Here is a 20,868-nt window from a genome sequence, read left to right as displayed (position 1 = left end):
ATTTAATTTATAGTGATTACGAAACTTTAAAACTACCTAATTTTAGTTACAACATTTTATTTTAATGTTAAAAGTGCTTAAGAATACTAAATTTTGTTTAGTTGTTTAAATAAACTAAAGGTGTGAAATAAATTTAACAGTTTAAAAGAATAAAACTGTTTTATTTTCCATAACATAACTTAGTGATTTTAAAAAGAAATTGAATAAGCTAAAGAAAATATATTACTGGTGATATTTATACAAAAAAATAAATATTTAGTTTCTTATTTTTAAGGTATTAAAAGTTTTTTTTTGCTTTATTTAAAGTTTTTATATAATTCGATAAAATAAAATATAGTTATGTTTAAAAGTCTAAAAATTTTACAATTTGGATCATCAATTATTAAAAAAAATTTGTTTATAAATTTACAAAAATGAAATATTAAGTTTGCACGAGTAAAAAAGTATATTGTAATTTTAAAGAATACTTTTTCAAAGAAACTAAAATTTAACTCAATACACAATAGCTGAACTAACTAAACACAATTTACCAAACAAAGTATATTATGTAAAGAAAATATACTTAAAAAGAAAAAATCACAAAACTTATAGATGTAGGATTTAATTTTTACTAAGGATAATAATCATTCTTTGTTTCATAAAAGACTTTTCAACTAATAATATTTAGTTTCTTAATTATTTCCGTAAACTTTTTTTTTTTGTTTGCCTACACTTCAACGTACTTAATTATTTAATTTTTATAAAAGAATTCTTAAGCTAAACATTTTTTGCTGAGATCAGTTATTAAAAATAAACACACTGAAAATAGTTATATATTGTATTAAAATTTTGTATTTAGCTTGTTGTTCCAGTTACAACTATGCGTAAGTTTTTAATAACTTTAGAGCCTAAAATTACTACTTCGGTAATATGTAGTTAACTAGTTTTAAAAAAATTAAAAATACTTATTATATATTTTTTTAATTTAAGACTCGTAAGAAATAACTTCAATTAATACTAGCAACTAGTTAAATTTATTGTTAAAATAAATACTTAGTACGTTTTTGCTTGAAACCTACTATACCTAATCGTTTAGTTTTAAAACTAAAAATGTTAAAAGGTAAATATTAAAAAATCCGTAGTTACTACAATATCAAGGTCAATAAATTGTTTTAAAAATATATTCTTTAAAATACTCGAAAGAAAATTACACTATTTCAGAGATTTTTAGAAAAAGTATATTCTTCTGTATACAAAATAAAACAACGTAAAATAATAAAAACTTTTTTTTTTATATCGATAAAATTATTTTAACGAAAATAGTAAAAAAACATCGCAAAATATTTTCGAAACGCAGGAAAATTTACAAAACAATGAAAGTTCAATTAGGTTTATTATTACGTCATAATAATTATGGGATTACTCATAAGTGAAAATTGAACGTATAAACGTTTAAATATTTTTAATTACGGTTTTTCAAAAAAGATTAAAAAATACACCAAAATTAAGAGTATTTTATGCAATTATATTAGTTTTTACTTTTAATAAACTTGGGTTTATGATCTAATTTAAAAAAATTTACTTCTCAAACAACTATGAATAAACTTTATTTGTTTCAATTTTTTCAAAAATAGGGTGAAAAAATTACATTTGAAATTTTATAATATAATATAAACATATTTAAATAAACTATGACATAGAATAAATAAACTTAGAAGTTAACAGGATAAAAAATTGTCAGTTTATTTTTAAAAACTACAAGTTTAGCGTATTAGTTTACAAATTTATTAACTTCAATTATTAGAGTACTGAACAAAAAATAAATTAATTATTAGTGTACAGTTTCGAAACTAAATAAAACAAAATATATTAATAATGACGTTTTAAAAAAATGTTTCGTTGCAGTTCAAACGTTAGAAGTATATAACTCTAGTTTGTAGTAAGAAATTAAATTAATAGTGTACTTTAAAGTTATGCAGTTTTACGAGTATAAATAAATGTAAATATTGTAAAACTTTACATTTCACATTTGAAAACAACTTAAAATTAATAAATATTAGTTTTATAGCTTAAAAAAAGGTTCTAATAACTAGAAAACTAAACATTTTTATAAATTGTTTTCACCTATTTAGACAGAGTTTAGCAAATCAATTAAAATTTTGAAAAAAGAAATTAAATTTTTAATGATAAATTATTTAAAACAAACAAAAAGTTACAACTTTAATTCATAAAGCAGTTTATATAGATGAAATAGAAACATAACTAAAAGTCGAAAATATTTTTTGAGGTTATCAATTGTAAAGTAAAAAAACTAAATTCATTGAAAAATGTTTTGTTTTTATTGAATAAAAGTTAATTAAACTTAGCGTTATACAATAGATTTTATTTCCTAAAATAGAGAAAAAGCTATCATAATATTTAGTTTTAATTTTAATGAAAAAACTAAATTTTTAAAACAAAAATAATTTCTATTTTTAAACGACAGAGAAAACTTTTTCAATTACTCATTTAACATTTTTTTTACCAAAATTGGTCACTACTTTTAAATTTTTTTAAAACTTAATTTACAAAAATTAAGTTTAATAGTTAGATATAACAAAAAAATCTGCATTTTAAAGAAAAAACGCTTGAAAAATCATCATAAAACGAAAATGTTTATTTTTTTTGCAATCTACAAATGTCATTTTGATTGTATCTTGCCAAACTATAAAGTAAAATGAAAGGTTAGTTTTATATTTTTATATAAAACATTAGAAGTAAAATCTAATAAAAATAATCTATTTGTATTGTTATTGATATTAAATTAAAGTTTTTTTATTAACTTTGCTTTTCGTCAATAAAACTAAATTACATTTTATATTGCGATATAACTTAAGTTGAAAGAAACCTATAAAAATTACATATATATATATATATATATATATATATATATATATATATGAAATGTTCCAAAAAATGATAAATAAAGGAAATCATTTGTTGAAGTAATAAATAAATTATCATTTTAAACCAGCATACTCTAAATACGTTTGATATGTTTAAGAGTCTAGTATAGTTTTAAAATTGAACTGACTATCTTGTTAGAAGTTTTATAAACTATACATTTTTTCAAATAAGGTTTGTTTAAGCTTTTATATTTTATTGTCGACAAAATTATCTTACTGAACGAAAAAATAAATTGCTCAACCTTAGATTGTTTTTTGTTTGTTAGTTTATAACTAAGCATAAACTGAAATTAATTTAATAGCTCTTTAAGTTTCACAATTATTTAAACTACTAAAAATTTTGTACTTTAGATTTAGAGTGAAATTTATTAAACTTATTGTTAAAAAAATAGTAAAAAAATGTTTTGAGTTGAATTAATTCAAATTAGATAATGAAATAAAAAACATTCAATCAAAAAATGTCAATTAAACAAGATAAAGTGCTGTTTTGCTAGTGTTGTAGTTGTTTTTTATCGAAAAAGTTCAAACGAGATTCCGACTCCAAATTTTCAATATGACGTCAGAAAGGCCAATGTCACATGAAAACAAAAACAAATAAAAAAACAACAAAAGTTTCAATTCCCAACGATGTTTACTGCTACACTTATACTAAAGTTTGAAAAACTTGTAAACGAACATACTAATGAATATTTATATAAATTGAATTACTGATAAAATAATGTTTTTATTCTGATATCAGTACGAACATCATTAAGCATAATAGTTTAAAAGCATTTAGAGTTAAGCAAACAAGTTTTTTTAAATAAATAAAGAGTCTTATAACAGCTATAGTTGGTTTTAAATATTAATGAAAATTAATGAAAACTAAATTAAGGATTAATTTAAAATATTTTTTTCTATGGCAAAAAGTTATAATCAAATTATCTGAATTCAAAAATTAGAAATAATTTACCTTTTAATCTTAATGTATTTTCAAAGTGCTGTTTATAAATTATTACTTCTACAAGTATTTTAAATAAAATAACTATAACGTAAAATACAGTTTTTAAAATAGCATTCAACATATTTAAAAATTAAATAATAAAAAAATTAAAACTTGCTGTTTCACTGAACTTAATTACTATTATAATTACAAGTATTTTGTTACCCACCACTAACATAAAAACAGGAAAAAATATTTAAATCAAGTACGAAAAACAGTCAATAAAAGTTTTGTAGCTTATTAAAAGTTGTATACAGATAAATCAAATGTTTTTTTTACTTCAGTAACAAATATTAACAGAACTAAACGTAAAACTAAAACATAAAAAAATTTTTTTTTTGCTATATTTGAAAAAAAGCTTAAATCTATGTAACTATTTTTGATTCAAAATTAAAATAATGAAACAGAAAAATTAAATATAAAAAATTCAAAAAACAGTGTATAGTATGAAATACTTTCATATAAAACTTTTTTTCATAGCCTTTAAGGAGCTTTGACGTTTTTTTGTTTGGCATTAAGTTTATAATTATAACTTGTTTCCGAATAAACAGTTTTATTATTTATATTTTCTAAATTATAAAATCTAGTTTTAGATACTAGCTACAATCTATTATTTCAAATCTTTTGAAAGTATAACGAAATAAGTCGCAGAGTTGGCTTGAATTTTGATCTACTGGTACTTAATCGACTTCTACATTCTCATACTGACAATTTGTGCAACAAAGTTTCCTGAAACTAAAAATGTTTATATATTTTCAAAATAAACCATATTAATTAAATGTTAATTACTATATTTTAGTTTTTCAACCATTATATTTAGCTGAATTTTTAATAGTTTTATTAAGAAATTATCCTGTGTATAACAGAATAAAATCTTTGCTTTTAGTCTACAGTCATTTTAAAACATATATAAAAGTTCAAAATGACAGAAATACACATGTAATTACTTTGTCCCTAGTCTTTAAATTCAGTCAAACAATACGTTAGTTACTTTCTATTTCGAACGAAACTTCTTACATCAAAGTATTTCAACGATAAACGCTTTTCGATTTACTAAAAGTTTTTGCTACAGAATATCTTGTAGAATAAAAAACACATTTTAGTTTTAAAATAAAACTTAAAAGGTTTTTTTTTTAAATTTTTTTAGCAGTTTATTCAAGGTTAAATTATTAATGTTCATAATAAAACTCAAGCTGTTACTTTTTAGATATTTTATAAAAATTCTGTTAACAAAAAAAAAATTCTATGAAAATATTTTGTATAAGTTTTCAAACCTACATGTTGAAACATTCAACCAAACTTTTGTTTTATTTAAAAAGTTGCGGTCGAACTAATATACAAAATATATTTTCGGTTTAGATTTTTAGTTATAAAAACTCATAAAAAATATGTTATAGCAAACTAAGTTGTTTGTATATGTAAATACATTAACTATATTAGATAAAAATGTTTCACAAATCTGTTAATGCTGATTTAGCACATTAGTCTAAACCAGGGTTTCTCAAACTTTTATTCAAAAGGCCCCCTTTTGAGAAATTAAAAAAGCTATGACCCCTTCCAACAAGATTACTCAAAAAACTACCATTGAAACCACCTAGGACCTTTTTTTTGCTCTTCATCCGCAACTCCAGAGTTTTTAGCTTTTAATTTAATTAATTTTATTTTAATTTTTTAGTGTAAGTTTAAAATTATGACCTCATGGCCGTCCTGTGGCTCCATTATTGCTTATGGCCCCCTCCCAAGGGATGAGAAAAATAAAATATTTTTTTCATCTTAAAACTTATAAGAAAAATAGTTTAGAAAAAAATAAGAGTAAAGTGGCAATTTTTTTTGTTAATTACTATGTAATAAAAACGTAAATGTACCAAATATTTTTTGAAACAATAAATTTCATGCAACCGTAAAACAATTTTTTATTAACATCTATTTATAATTTCCAGTTCATCTTGTGATAAAATATCATGCTTAAAGTGTTCAATATTGAATAAGTTTTGTGCTTAGAGTAATTTACAAATTAAAGGACAATTACATTTTATACTTTTCTGATTATAACTTTCAAATAAAAATTAATAACAGGACGCGTTATTTTTTAAAATTAAACAAAACTGCTCTAAGTGAAATTTTCACTAAAATGACCATTTAATAAGAACTACACTGAGTTTTAACATTTGAACACGTTTGAACATAAATAAAAAATATTTTACTTCTTTTTTTAAAGCTAATTTCAAGCTGAAGATCGTAAGTTGCTTAGATTATCCTTGCAAAAACTAACTTTAAATATTTTAATGTAGACAATGTCCTTAATTTATTTTCATCTTTTATACACAAAACATCCAGTGTAAAATTGCGAAAGAGGTTTATTAACTACGCTTTTATAAAAATAACAAAATATGAGTTAGTTTCAAAAAAAAAATCCCCAAATTTTTGGCGGGAAAAATCAAGAAGAGCGAAATTTGAGTTTCGGCTCCGAAAAAGAGGAAGATTTAAATAAATAAAACGAGAGAACTAAAAACGAGAGTCTCTCGAATTCGAGAGAATATGAATTTTCACAATTTGCTGTTTTCTTGTTGTTAGCACAAAACCTTCTTAGTTTGAGTAAAAAAATACAAAAAAAGTTTTCTTTTTTTTAGGTAAATAAATTTTAAAAATGTTATCTTATTTTGTACCGAGCTGATGATAGAACTCAATTGATTAAAAAAACTGTACAAATATAAATTTAATTATAATTTTAAGCAACATTTTACTTGAATTAAGAGCAAAAACGAATAACTAAAGGACAAAAAGTCAATAAAATCTTTGATAGGTTAAAAAATTCACAAAATAATACAAAGTTATTTTGTAATAAAAATAGACACAAGTTTAAAGAGAAAAAAGTATTTCTCATAAAAAAAATTAGAAGCACTTAAAAGTAAAATTAATAACTATTCTTAATAGTCAAGCCTATAAACTAGTTATTTTAGTCAAAGTTATTTTTTTGGTCAAACATATAACCTTAAAAAGTTTAAATTTTAGTCGTAATTTTTGAATTATTTTCAGTCAAGTTATTAATATTTTTGTTTTGAGATTAAAAAGATGTTGAGCTGTTAAATATAATTAAAACAAATAAATAAATTTCATGAGATTTTTAGGTCTTTGCACTGAAAAATTGCTTGATAAAATCGATATTATTACATGTTTTAAAATTTATAAATACTTTTGATATTCAAACATTTTTTCATTTATTATTAAATACTTCTATTAATTAAGTAAAAAATATAAACTGTATTTTATTTCCAAGTAATTTTATGTCTTTTATTTATCATTTATTTCTTTTTTTCTAACTAAATAATTATTTTTCTTTAACTTGGTCAACTACAAATAAGATTACGCAATAAAAAAAGAATTTCAGTTACAAAAGTGGTAGAAGGCAATAATAAAATAGTTAAAAACAAATAAAAACAAATAGAACTCCGCAGATGATTTTGAATCATCCAATCACAACACAGGATATCAACTTTGATACAAGTTGTGAAAATTTTTGATGCATGGTCACACATAAAGTTTTCTCATTTTAGAATTTGCCACAAGACCACACCGAAATCTCTGGAAGCTAAAAGTATCAATTTATATTTAGATAATTCGATCATCGCTTAGATCAGAGGTCTTAGAACTTTTTCTTGCGGAGATAAAGAAAAAACTTTTAGAACACCAAAACTTAAGAACATTGTACGATCCAAAGAACTTCAAAAGATCATATATGGGATCAGTCTGATGCAGTGGGATCATTAAAAAACATATTAATATTATCTTGCAAGAAAAGATGAATATTGCAAGATATCTTGGTAGATCTTTTTTATTTTTTCTTCTTCTAATCACTGCTCGGTGGTTGAACTTCTTTCACCAGATCGCTGATGTCTTCCCCGTATTTTTTCTATAATATTTACATTTATTATAATTAATTATATAGTTTTTCAATTTTCATGTTGTTGTATGATTGTAAGACACAGTTTAAATATTTATAAAATTTAATATTACTTTAACAAAAAGTTTTTTCAAGTATAAGGATTTAAAAATTTTTGAATTTTAGTTCAGATGTTAATAGCATTATGTAAGAAATAAACAAAAGTATTTAACTATGTTCATAAACTTAAATATATTTAATAAAATTTACAAAGTTCCGAAAAAATAACTTTTTTTTTTCATACTTCAACTTTAAAAAAACACCAATTCTAAATATTTTACATAGAATATTTAAGTTACAATCTAACACTTAGATAACATACAAAAGTAATTTTTGACACAAATTGTTGTAATAGAGTATTACTGGTTCACACTTTAAAACATAACATACAATACTTATAATTTATAACACACAAACATTTATAATTTAAATGATAATAAAGTGTTAGATATTCCCTTTGTATTTGAAACTAAAATGTGTAGTAATTTATTTTCAATCAAACCATCAACACACAGTTAAAAATTTAAACTAAAAAAAAAAAACTCACAAAAACAAAAAAGTACTCAAAAATATAATTTTCAATTAATTTATAAATATACCATGCATATATTTATGAGTGTTACAATAAAAAAATCGAATTGTTCTTTGTTTTTCAAATAGAAAATTCGTATTTAAAAATCAAACTACGTTTAATTATTATATTGTTTATTTTATATTCAAAATAAACATATTTTAAGCAATCTACGACAGAAATATAAGAAATAATACCAACTAAGATAAATAATTAGAAAGAATATATTATTCTTAACATTAAAATCACAATGAAAATACAATTCTGAGTAAAGGACACTTAAGTACATCATATTTATTAACTAACACTAATTTATTTTATTAAAAAGGTACATAAAAAGTAAAAATACCTTTTTTTTCTAATACATTTCTTTGAGAAGGGGTCTTATTACTTGACCGAAATTCCTCTGTTAATAAAAATGCCATTTTTTAAACATTTAAATTTTATTTAATTGTTTTTTAACATTCGATTAATGGTTTTACATTCACATACAGATAAATTATATTTATGATAAATCATAATGAGGTTCTTTAACAAGCAATATTTTGAAGTAACTTTTTTTTCATAAATATCACCTTTTATATAAATACAATTAAAATCTGCTAAGCTAAAAGTTTTTTGATTATTTTTAAAATTGAAATGTTTCTAATAGTTATTTTATACATAGTTTATAATTTAGCCTAATTTTTACAACAAATAGAAAAGACTGCACCAATTTATGTGCAATATGCAAAAACTTTTATAAATGCAACAATTTTTTATCAACACCAACAATCAAGTAAAATATGCAATGAAAAATCAAAATTTCGACACAATTATATTTTAAGCTCATCCAATAAATTTACTAATTAAATTGATAAGATTTGTTATCACTTATCCAAAATTACTTATACCTTAAAGAAATAGTATAACAATATCAAAATTATCTTAAATTACTTTTTATTTTATTTTCCAAACAGCAATCAATTAAACATGAATGAAGCTAGCTAAGATATCGTAGTTTTGTTTCAAATAACAAATTTAACTCATTTTTATTTCTAACTTCAATATAATCTCAGTAGTATAGTGTAGTAAAGTATAGTTTTATTTAGATTTATATATCATGTTTAATTAAATAAATATGTTGTTAAAAAAACACAAGGTTAAAATTTATTTTCCTTTAATTTTAAATATATAAAGTATATTCGGAATAAAATATGATTACACAACTGTTAATATAAATTATCTAAAATATGGAAACAAACCTAAACTTTGAAATAAAAAACATTATACCTCCCATAAATTAGTTATTAAATTATTTTAAAAGGTTTTATCATGTAAAATAAAGTAATGTTTTTAAGGTAGACTCAACCTACTTAAAGAAGTTATAAAGCTTATATATAAAGTATTGTGCATTTCTACCAGTATATAACTAAAAAATAAACATTTAGTAAAAGTTGTAAAAAACGCTATATAAATTAAGCCATGACAACAGTTAAGAAAAAATGTTAATACTTATTTAAATAATAACCATAAAATATCAAAATATACAATCTTAGAGTTTTACTTTATAAACTAACGTTTATAAACCAGTTTTAAGTTTAAACAAGTTTATATAGTATGAGAGACATTTTATTTGATTCACAAAAATTTTATAACGTTTTATGACTCGAAGACTTTAATAAATATTTTATTGGTATTTTATTTATTTTAAAAGCTTACAACTTAAAATTTTAAAACTGAACTTTTTGTTTTTAGTTATTTACTCATCAACTGATAGTTTTCTTACGAACTAACTAAACATGTAAAACTTTTAATTAGATCTATATAATTTGTAAACTATTTTCATAATAAAAATATATTAAACATCTTAAATTATTGTCAACCTTTCGGTTTTTAAACAGGGATAAAATAATGTAAAAGATTTTAAATTATATAAAACATTTAGATATTTTCATACTATTATAACAAAGTATCAATCTATTAACAAATGTATTACCCAACACAAAAACTTTAAAATCAATCAACAATTGCAGCAAAACAAGGCAAAGTTTTTAAAAGCACTCAATTAAAACAACGCAAGTTCACTTTGTATAAAGTTCATACTGAATATTTTCAATCATTCACATCCGTTACGCCTAAATTTTCACAAAACTTTTAAAAATTTATTTGAATATTAAAATTTTGAGTTTCTACCTTGAACTAGCGAGATAAATTTAAGTTAGTTATAATAGTTTAAAGTTGCCAATTGTTTTTGAATATTTTTTTCACATTTTCTGAAATTGTTCATGTTTTTAAAATATACAAGTTTTTTAGCCCATTTTTGTTATAAAATCAAATTTAAGGTTAAAAAACTGTCTTTGAAAATTAATGTAACAACAGTAAATTAATACTGTAATCCAACTTAAAAAAGTTATAAATGATACAAAAAAAAATTGAAGTGATTTTTGTTTAAAATTCCAGGTTTTTCCAGGCGTTTTTTCAAAATTTTTCAAATTCCAGGTTTTATTTTCCTTAATTGTCAAACTCCAGGTATTTCCTGGTATTTTAGCTACCCTTTTAGATTAGCGAATTAATTAATTATGTCCTAGAGTTACTACACTTGGTACATCTAAAACAAATTAGTTTACAAATAAAAAACCGAAACTAACAATGCTAGTTTTTATAACAAGTTTATATTACAAACTATAAAATTACTAAAGATTAACAACTTTTAAAAAATTAAACTTATTTTTTACCATTAAATAGTTAAAAAATTTGGTATAATGCTTTAACTTTACTTTCATCTTCTTATTTAATACATTTAAAATAAAAAGTAGTTTGATAAAGCAACAAGGTTAACTTTAAAAAGTTATTTAAGTTTATTAAACTTTAAGTTAAAATATATTTTCATCAAAAGGGTGAAAGGCTACAAAAAAGTTCCATAAATTATTAAACGTTTTAACTTTTAACATTGACATTTACTTGTGAAAATTTAATTTTATTTCACTTTATTATTTTTCGTTATACTTAAACACATAATTCAAATTCAGTTAATTATTGCAATGAAAAAAATTTTTTAATACTGTTTTAATATTCATATTTACACAAATTAAATTATGCTGGTTTTTATGATTTAATAATGTTTTCAAATTTTTAACAATTTCTAAAAGTACAATATATACGATTAGTTCTATGAAGTTTAAACTAGACAAAAACCATAATTAAATTATACCATATATTTATGACTCTTAATTAAATTAACTTAAATATATTTATGGTTATTCAAAAATTTTCAAACTCTGTTTAAAATTTTAATTAAATTAGACATTATGGATTATTTTTAACCTCTTACCTATAAAAAATTTAGATTTAATTTTGTTTTATAGTAATATCATATAACTAATGTTAATTTTTCATAAAACCTCAATTAATAACTTGACAGTAGTAGTTTCAAATTGAAACTAAATCTAGTTTAATACTTAAATTTTTTAACTGTGTATTAGATTTTTAAGTTTATAAGGATACAGTTGAAACTAATACTCAAAACGTTTTTATTTAACGTGAGCAGAGAAGGATATAAAATTCATTATAACCTTTCGTTTTACTCAAATTAATTCCAAGTTTATTATTTCTTTTAAAAGTATACAAACTTTTTATATACGGCACTAACATTTATTTATAATTTGGTTTGAGTTTCATACGAATATACAAGAAATATTCTAAAATATTAATAATTGATTAGAGAAAAGTTTAATGATAAACAATAAGTATATTAGTATTAGGTTTTTAGCTTATAATAAATATTAATTACAAGTTAATACCTAAAATAACATTTATCAAGTTTTAACTGTTTTTGTATACAAATACATTTATTTATTTATACCTCAATTTTAGATTAATAACAATTATCTTCATAGAACTCTTAAGAAAAAAATACCCTAAATACCTCTTAAAATAACTTAATAATAATAATAAAAAAGCTCAAAATAAGTATAATTTCAAGCATTAAAATTTTTTCTATTGTAATATATTTAATTTCATTTACAATTTCAGAGTGTTATCAAAAATAACACTTTACTTTTTGTAAATGCTTGATAAATTAAAAAGTCTCCCAATGAAAATAAAATTCATGCAAGCAAAAAACAAGCAAAATAATAATTTCAAAATAAAGATAAATAAACTAACAATTAATTTATATTAATCGTTATTTATAAAATTGTATTTTTTGTAACCTAACGGTGATAGAAATTCTGATGACATTACAGATCTTATTGGATAAAAGAGCTAAAAATTAAATGGATTAATATGAAAACTATATTCATTAGAAATATTTGTTTTTTAAAAGATACACTTGAAAAACTATTTTTTAAATATTGTTTAAACTTTATTGTAAACTAAAAGCAAACTAAAAAATGTGTTTTAAATAAAACTATTTGAAATGAAAAGCAAAGTCTTTATATAAATTTAAACTAAAAAGTATTAATTGGCAAAATTTTTAAAAATGTTAGTTAAATTAACTTAAAAGATTTTTTTTTTAACCTGGACCTTTTAAAAAGTCTAAGTCCATTATTAAACGTCAAAACAATAAAATAAAAAATTATAATGAAAAGCAATATAACTTTATGAAAACAATATACTTAATAAAAAATCAGAATAAAATTTTGTGCAAACTTTATATAAATTCTAACCTCGACTTTTTTGAACGAGTCTGCGCACAGCTGGTTCAAATTTCTCAACCTGACGAGAAACTGCATCAAGTTAGCCAAGCGTGACGACTGCTTTCCCTCCTTATTCTCACAATAAGATTGCAGCAACGTTGCCATGTACTCACAACGCTCCAACACTAGGTCGCGCTGTTTCAAGTTGCTGCACCGGTCTGTAAATGTATATACATATGATTGTAGGGGTCTATTACGCCATAATTGGATGGTAGTTTACTTTTGTACATTACAAATTGTTCAACTTGCAACGTTCCAACACTAAATCGTTTCAAACAACCGGTCTGTTGGGGGTTTGTTACGTCATAATACTTGTGAAAATTTCAACTTCGACTGAACAAAATTGTTTCATCAAATTTAATGTATGTACCGTATTTTTATCAACTAGGGCTTTCCCGAATGTTTTGGTGATTTTAACTTTAAGGGGCAATTACTAGCAAAGGGGTGTAAAAGTAAGTGAGTGAGTACTAATAAATGATATTTGAACATTATGAATTTTTTGTATGCGGTCTGAAAACGAGTTTAGGAAAGTGATTCAAGTTAGTAACCTGTTTCAAGTACTACGTCACAATATACGTTTTTATGTTTTTGAAGAAGAATACACAGCTAAAACGATTGTAAAAACAGAGTTTGTATCTATTTCAATTACAAGATATAAGATGCAACATTATAAGGCGTTAAATCCTAGAGATCCTGATAAGCTAAGCTTATCGGAATATAGACCACAGATGTTTCAACTACATGTATAAAACATGTTTGATATATTGTATTCGCACTTTTCAACCGCTAGATGGCGGTACGTTGTGTTTCAGATTATATAAACGAGTTTAATAATCTATTTAAAACGTATTACTGCATCAGTGTAAGATAAATGGCTTTTTTTTGTACCGTACCTATTAAATTAAGCAGTAAACGCTTGTAGTATTTGAATGAGAAAAGTAAACACGCCGTTTTAAATAAGTTAAAAAAGTAAAATCAATTAAGTGTATACATAAAAGTACAACAATCTACTTACCCAAAACTATTTTTTTGTTTGCAGAAATTGCGTTTAATTTTTTATTTAAAAAATTTTATTTAAAAATATTATAGTTTTTAAAAACAGCTAGATGAAATAAAAAGAGAAATGTGTTTTACTAAGTTTATGGGAACTTTTTAGCCAATTGAAACATTCTTGTTAAACTGACTGATAAGAAGTACTAAAGTGTTGAAATTATTTTGATAAATACTATAAAATTTAAACTCAATATTTTATGAGTAGTTGCTAATTTAAGTTTATTCAGACTAAGTTGGTAAATTGGAGCTTTATTGACAAAAAAACCTAAAAATTATCTTTTAAACACAAATCGTGCTTTTTACAGGCAAAATAAATAACATGTATTCAAACACGATGTTTAAATAATAATAATTTCATGAAATCATAGAAAGGGAATATTTATATTTAGCTGTAACTGACATAAATTTTATATCGAACTTTGGATGCAAACTGTATCAAAAAATAATTCTTGTTTTTGAAATTAATTAGAAACTCATTTTAATTCTATTCCCCTTAAACTTAAGTACAAAAATATTATAAGTTAAATTTAAGTACATAATTCATTTACTTTTGGGAGTTAATAAAATTTAATTTTTATTTTTTCCAATATTGTAGTTGAAAAAGATTAACAAATAGAAAACAATTTACTAGTATTTGCCATAAATATAAAGTACAATTTCTAGATACTAATAAAACTTTTAGACGTATTCAATTTTGTTGTGAAACGTTATTAACTTAACTATATATCCTAATATTAACTTTTATCTTAATTTTTCTTTAATTATTATAACATTTGGAGGTAGAACCATATAACTATGAATTATTGCTGTTATTTTTATTTAAAACTAAAACGAAAAAATAGCTATAAATCATTAAAAACTTTGTAAAAATACAATAAAAAATACATGATTGCTATATTTATTTTAACTAGAACACATTTCGTTCTTTTCTTTTTATTTAGTATAAAACTATGAATGTGAATAAGTTGTAGTGTATCATACAAGTTACAATCATAAAATTAATTTTATTACTTTATCTTATTTTTGCCATAATTCAAAAAAATAATAAACCACCAGTGTGAGAAATTATTAAAATTTTATAAAATATAAAATAAAGATAAAAAATACGTAAATGTTATAGTTAAACAATCCGTAAAACAATTTGTAACAAATTATTCTTGTATTATAACCATATGTAGGTCAGAACAATAAACAATAATAAAAATTCACAATCAATTTTATAACCAAATTTAGATGTTCTTTATACTTATTAAATATTCTGAGTTTTTTTTATTATTAGTCACAATCTATTGCAGATAACTGTAGCAATTAAACTTTTTTTTTAAAGAAAATTTCCAGTAATTTTTCGGATTTATCTTTAGTATGAATCATTTTGATTAAATATAAAAAACTAGAAGTACAACAACTTTTTTGTCTTTCTCAAACAATTTAAACTTAATAATACAAACTTTTAGTTACGTAAGAAATGTTTGGATTAATTTAAGTAAATACAGGTCAGAACAATAAATAATGATAAAAATTCACAATCAAATTTAGATGTTCTTTATACTTATTAAATATTCTGAGTTTTTTTATTATTAGTCACAATCTATTGCAGATAACTGTAGCAATTAAACTTCTTTTTTAAAGAAAATTTCCAGTAATTTTTCGGATTTATCTTTAGTATGAATCATTTTGATTAAATATAAAAAACTAAAAGTACAACAACTTTTTTGTCTTTCTCAAACAATTTAAATTTAATAATTCTGTACAAACTTTTAGTTACGTAAGAAATTTTTGGATTAATTTAAGTAGATACAGGAGTTTCACCAATCACAACAAACACTTTTTAAAATATTTGAAGTTTCACAATTTGTTTATTTAAAACTAACAGAAGGATTACAAATAACTTAATGTTACTATAAATCCGTATTTATGTTTATTTATAAAAAAACTAATTATACTTTAATTGTATTTGAAGCTTTAAAATACAAAAATTATGATTTGCACTTCAAACTTGCTTTTTATATAAATACAAGTTTGCAAAATCAAGATTCAACACCTTGAAAATAATGATTTACTTCATTTATATTAAAATTACTTGTGATTTGTTTTGTTTACTTTTATGTCTTACTTTAAATCATATTTCTTTAAACTGTTTAAAATACTAACGTTAATTCAAATATTCTTCTTCAAATCAAAAAAAAAATAGTTAACTTCTAATAAATTTTTCATTTTTTAAATGCTTTAAATCTAGTTAAACTAATTATTTAACCCTGCATGTTTAATATAAAGATTAAAACTTAAAAGTTAATAAACTCGATCGAAATAAAACCTTACATGTAAATTTTTAAATAGAAAGCTATGTGAGTTGCTAATTTTTTTTGGATTTAAAATAATAATAGACTTAAATCGCTGGGCTACCATTTGTTTTTAGGTTTTCTAAACCTTTTCCAGTTTTTTTAAAGAACAAATTGTTTTGTCCATTTTTAGTATAAAATTAAAGGTAAAAAACTGTCTTGAAAACATTGAAAAAATACTGTAAAGCTACTCTAAATGTGTGTTAAAAAAATAATGATAACTTTTTTATATATGAAAGATTTTTCGTATCTAATCAAACTATAAAACTATTACATGTAAAAATATTTAAAGTTCGAGGTTTTTTAGTTATTTTGTTCGAAATTCCAGGTCTTTCCTGGATTTTTTCAAAACTTCACAAAGTTCAGGTTTTTCTAAGATTCCAAGTTTTTTGGTAAGCCTGTTAAATACAGTAGTTTTCAATACTATGGTAAAAAATTGTTGATTTTTTTTTCTTTTGAAATTAATCATGTGCAAAAATATTCGTACAAAATTAATTGGAAAGCATTACTAAGTTTTTTAAAGTTTTTAGTTGGTTTTAAAATTTTAACTTAGGATTAAAATTCTTTGCAGTTGCCCTTAATTAAAAGCAATGTTAGTGTATCATACTTAATTAACAGTAATGACATTTCAATTTACAAGCGGATAACAACAAAATAATTAACAGTAATGACATTTCTACTAACCGGCAGAAAATAGCGATATAATGCTCAGTAATGTCATTTCTTCGTCATCAGGTTTCATCATTGCCAAGTCTCGATGAAACTTCAAATATCTATCCGCATACTGAGGTGACATTCCTCCTGTGTATAAAAAAGATGACATTTCAACTTTTGAAAATTTAATACAACTTTATAAATTAAGTATGAAATGTTATAACTTATATAACCTCAATAACATTTTAATAAACTTTATACTTATTCTTTTAGAAATAATTGTAACAAATTTTATAGAGAAATGATCGGATCTTCAAAAAGTTATGTATTTGTTCTCTATCGAACTTTGTATATATTTGATAAAAATTATTTGATCAAAAGACTAAACCAAATTTATATCTAGTTGACTGATAATTAGAGCTTAAAATGATTAATACTAAAAAAACGGTTAAAGTGTTAAAATACAAAAAGTTAAAATTATACGTATATATAGAAACAAAATCAAGCTTTTTTATTAAACTTTAAAAATTACATACAAATAACTACAAATTTCGTAAGAAAATTAAAGATAACCTTTAAACTTGGGTCAAGAAAAAAATAATAAATTCACAGCGCAAGCAATAATAAATAAATGAAAATACTGTTGAAATTAGGGAAAGTTGTTGTGAAAATAGGCAAGTTCAAGTTTAAACTTATGAATTATTAATTTACACACTGACCACCGCGTAATTAGAGGGAAAATATTTAAATTTGTTTATTGATTTTAACGCGTTTTATGAATAAAAGTATCTATATATGGGTTTGTATGGTAGGAAATATTTTGAATGGATTTACTGTGAGTTATTAATACGATATGTTAAAAAAATTAAAAACAATATTTTGTATGGTTCGTATACCATCTTATAGTATATAGACAAACTAAAATTAATTTTATCAAAAAAAGCTGTAGTATAAATCAATTTGTATTTAATTTAATTTTTTTATTTTTTAAAAGTTTTACATTGACTAATACTAAGTAGTTACTAATTTTACTTTAACTCATAGTTAATCAAGAAATAGTAGTAAAATACTATTATTTTACTCATATAAACAAATTCATGCTGAAGACATATATAACTTTAAACTTAAGGCTCACTAGTCTGTAAAAGTATGTAACTATTTTTGGTTTGATAATTATTATTATTTATTTAGTTATATTTGTTAGTTTTAATAGTATAAATTATTTTTAATATATTAATCAAACTTATATTTCAAACCTTTAATAACAGACTCTCTGGTCTTTAATACGTATTTATTTTTATTTTGATAGTATAAATTATTTTTAATGTACTAATCGAACTCATATTTCAAACCTTTAATAAAAGACTCTCTGGTGTTTCGAAACATTTATTTGTTTTAATAGTATAAATTATTTTTAATGTATTAATCTAACTCATATTTCAAACCTTTAATAACAGATTCTCTGGTCTTTAATACGTATTTATTTTTATTTTGATAGTATTAACTTTTTAATAAATATTAATCGAACTCATATTTCAAACCTTTAATAAAAGACTCTCTAGTGTAGGAAACATCTTCACCGAGCGTGAGCCTGTCTCTGTCCTTATCGTACGAGTAGTTTGCTTTGATGAACATGAGCTCGCTACATCCAGATTTCAGCAATGCGACCTTATCTTCCAACACCAAATCGCTGAATAAAAACATATATTTTCATGACAATATTTCAAATTCCGAGCAAACTTTTGATTGATTAAATTCAAATGATTGTACATTTGTTTATATTGAATACTAACAAAGGGAACTTTTAAACTAAAATCAAAGCTCTACACATTTTAGTTCAATGCAATAAATAAACCAACACATTTTAACAAAAAAAAAATTATCAAAAATGAAAATTAAAAATCTCCACACATATTGATAAATTTCAAAAAATATTTTTACTTGATTTTTAACATGTATTAGAAAGGAATAACGGTTTCACAGATTTTTTTTATTTTACAAGTATTACAAAAATTAATCATTAGTTTTTTTTTAATTAGATATTAACAAAAAAAATCACTTGCGAAACTTCACTATTAGTTTGTTGCATAAATCTAATATTTTCTTTTAAAATATCAACCTTCAAGATTTTTTACATTTACTTTTAAGTTGTAGTATATTTCTAAATACGAAATAAAAAATTCTTTAAATTTTTAATAATAAATACAACCAACTCGAACAGATCCTTCAATGTTTTGCAGAACTTCAGTATTTGCTTAATTGAGAAATCCATGATGTCAGTGAAATGCGTCACGTGACTCTCGCAAACGTCGCCCTCCTCCCCGTCTTGCTGTTTGGGGGGTTTCCCTCTTTCGGAAAAATTGCTGCCCATCGTTTTCGTTATCAGGTCGTATCTGAAAATGTTTAAATTTTTATGTAAAATAATTAGATGTATTAAAATTTCGTTTTTTCGTTTAAAAATTTTAGGCTTTTAAGTTGCTTCTGTGAATAAGTTTAAAATATTTCGTAATAAAAGTTATGAAATTTTTTAATTTTTGTGAAAAATTAATTACATTTTTTATTTTGTTTTTAATTACCCTAAACTTTAGGTTTTTTAGTAAATTATGTTTTATCTTGAGATGCTATTGAAACTAAAAATTTATATATTATATATTTTAAAAAGATTTATTAAAAACACGTATTTTACTTCGAAAAAGTTTCAACAAAACTTTTTAGAGTTTTTATTTATTATTACTCACATAAATTTTTTTTTCTGTGATTTTTTTATTTTCATTATTTTCTAAAACTTTTTTTTTATCAACTAAACTCATTAAAATTTATTTCAGGTATTACACAAAAAATACATATAACACGTTTTTAAATAAAAAATTTAATAAATTTTTTGTGGGTACCTTAAACAAATAGAAATAGTTATGTAAAATAACAACTCTTTATTTATTTTTTTTAATAATGCTTAACATTAAATTTTTATCTTAAACAAATAGGTTTAATTTATCTAAAAATAACTACAATAGCTTAATAGAAGCTATAACTATCAATACAAACTTGATGTTTAAAAAATAATTTAAACATTTCAACTTGCTTACACACTGCAACTTAAATGCTGCAACTACTTTTAAAGCTGAAAAAATCATAAAGATTCAAAATATTCTATTAGAATGTTTGTTTTGGAGGTCATGAAAGTTCGCATAAAACTTTTGCGGTGAAATAAAATTTAAAGTTTTTCTTGGAAAGCTAAAAACCGCAAAATTGAATCTGTAAAACGTTAAATTAAAAAATGAATTTTTGTTGAAACAAAATCGTTATCTTCACTTATAAAAACAAAAAAAATATTGAATACAGCTTCCGAAAAAATAAAATAAAAAGTTTTTAGGTTGTTCAGGTACAAATAATTGATTGATCAGGTATAAATTCATTGCGTGATAAATTAAATTAAAATCGCGTCTAAAAATACAATTTTTGTGTAAAAGTTCAAAAAAAACTTTTAAAGTTATTGCAGCAGAATTTTATAGATTGCTTTAAACTTCTGCAAACTTTCAAATTTTTCTTAAACTTTTTTATTTCTAAAACTATTCAATCTTTTTTAAGCGTATCTACGTTTGCCAGAAAGTTTTTCAAAAGAAAGAAGTTTTTGCTACACTTTTTGAATTTCTATTCTTCTAAACAATGTTTAAGCAAGTTTGTTGTATTACATTCCATAAAATATTTATTATTTTTTAAAAACTA

General features: G+C 22.0%; 1 protein-coding gene across 2 annotated transcripts in view; it reads right to left on the bottom strand.

Moving 5' to 3' along the window:
• Nucleotides 1-6,318: 6,318 nt before the first annotated feature.
• Nucleotides 6,319-20,868, bottom strand: part of LOC145843937 (vitamin D3 receptor-like) — a 49,619-nt gene continuing 35,069 nt past the window's right edge. The window contains exons 10-15 of one of the 2 annotated variants that reach the window (XM_082951217.1): nt 19,356-19,535; nt 18,684-18,832; nt 17,173-17,289; nt 13,067-13,254; nt 8,767-8,823; nt 6,319-7,816 (exon numbers count right to left, since the gene is read on the bottom strand). In XM_082951217.1, the coding sequence (XP_082807343.1) occupies nt 8,776-8,823; nt 13,067-13,254; nt 17,173-17,289; nt 18,684-18,832; nt 19,356-19,535 (682 nt within the window). In that variant the 3' untranslated portion in view covers nt 6,319-7,816; nt 8,767-8,775. The remainder of the gene's footprint in view (nt 7,817-8,766; nt 8,824-13,066; nt 13,255-17,172; nt 17,290-18,683; nt 18,833-19,355; nt 19,536-20,868) is intronic. The other variant, XM_082951216.1, reaches the window with a different exon arrangement.

The sequence above is a fragment of the Thalia democratica genome, chromosome 9, assembly GCF_965202585.1.
Source record: "Thalia democratica chromosome 9, ktThaDemo2.hap1.1, whole genome shotgun sequence".
Taxonomy (NCBI): Eukaryota; Metazoa; Chordata; class Thaliacea; order Salpida; family Salpidae; genus Thalia; species Thalia democratica.
The sequence above is the reverse complement of the archived record's forward strand: the minus strand, read 5'-3'. Positions and strand labels throughout refer to the sequence as shown.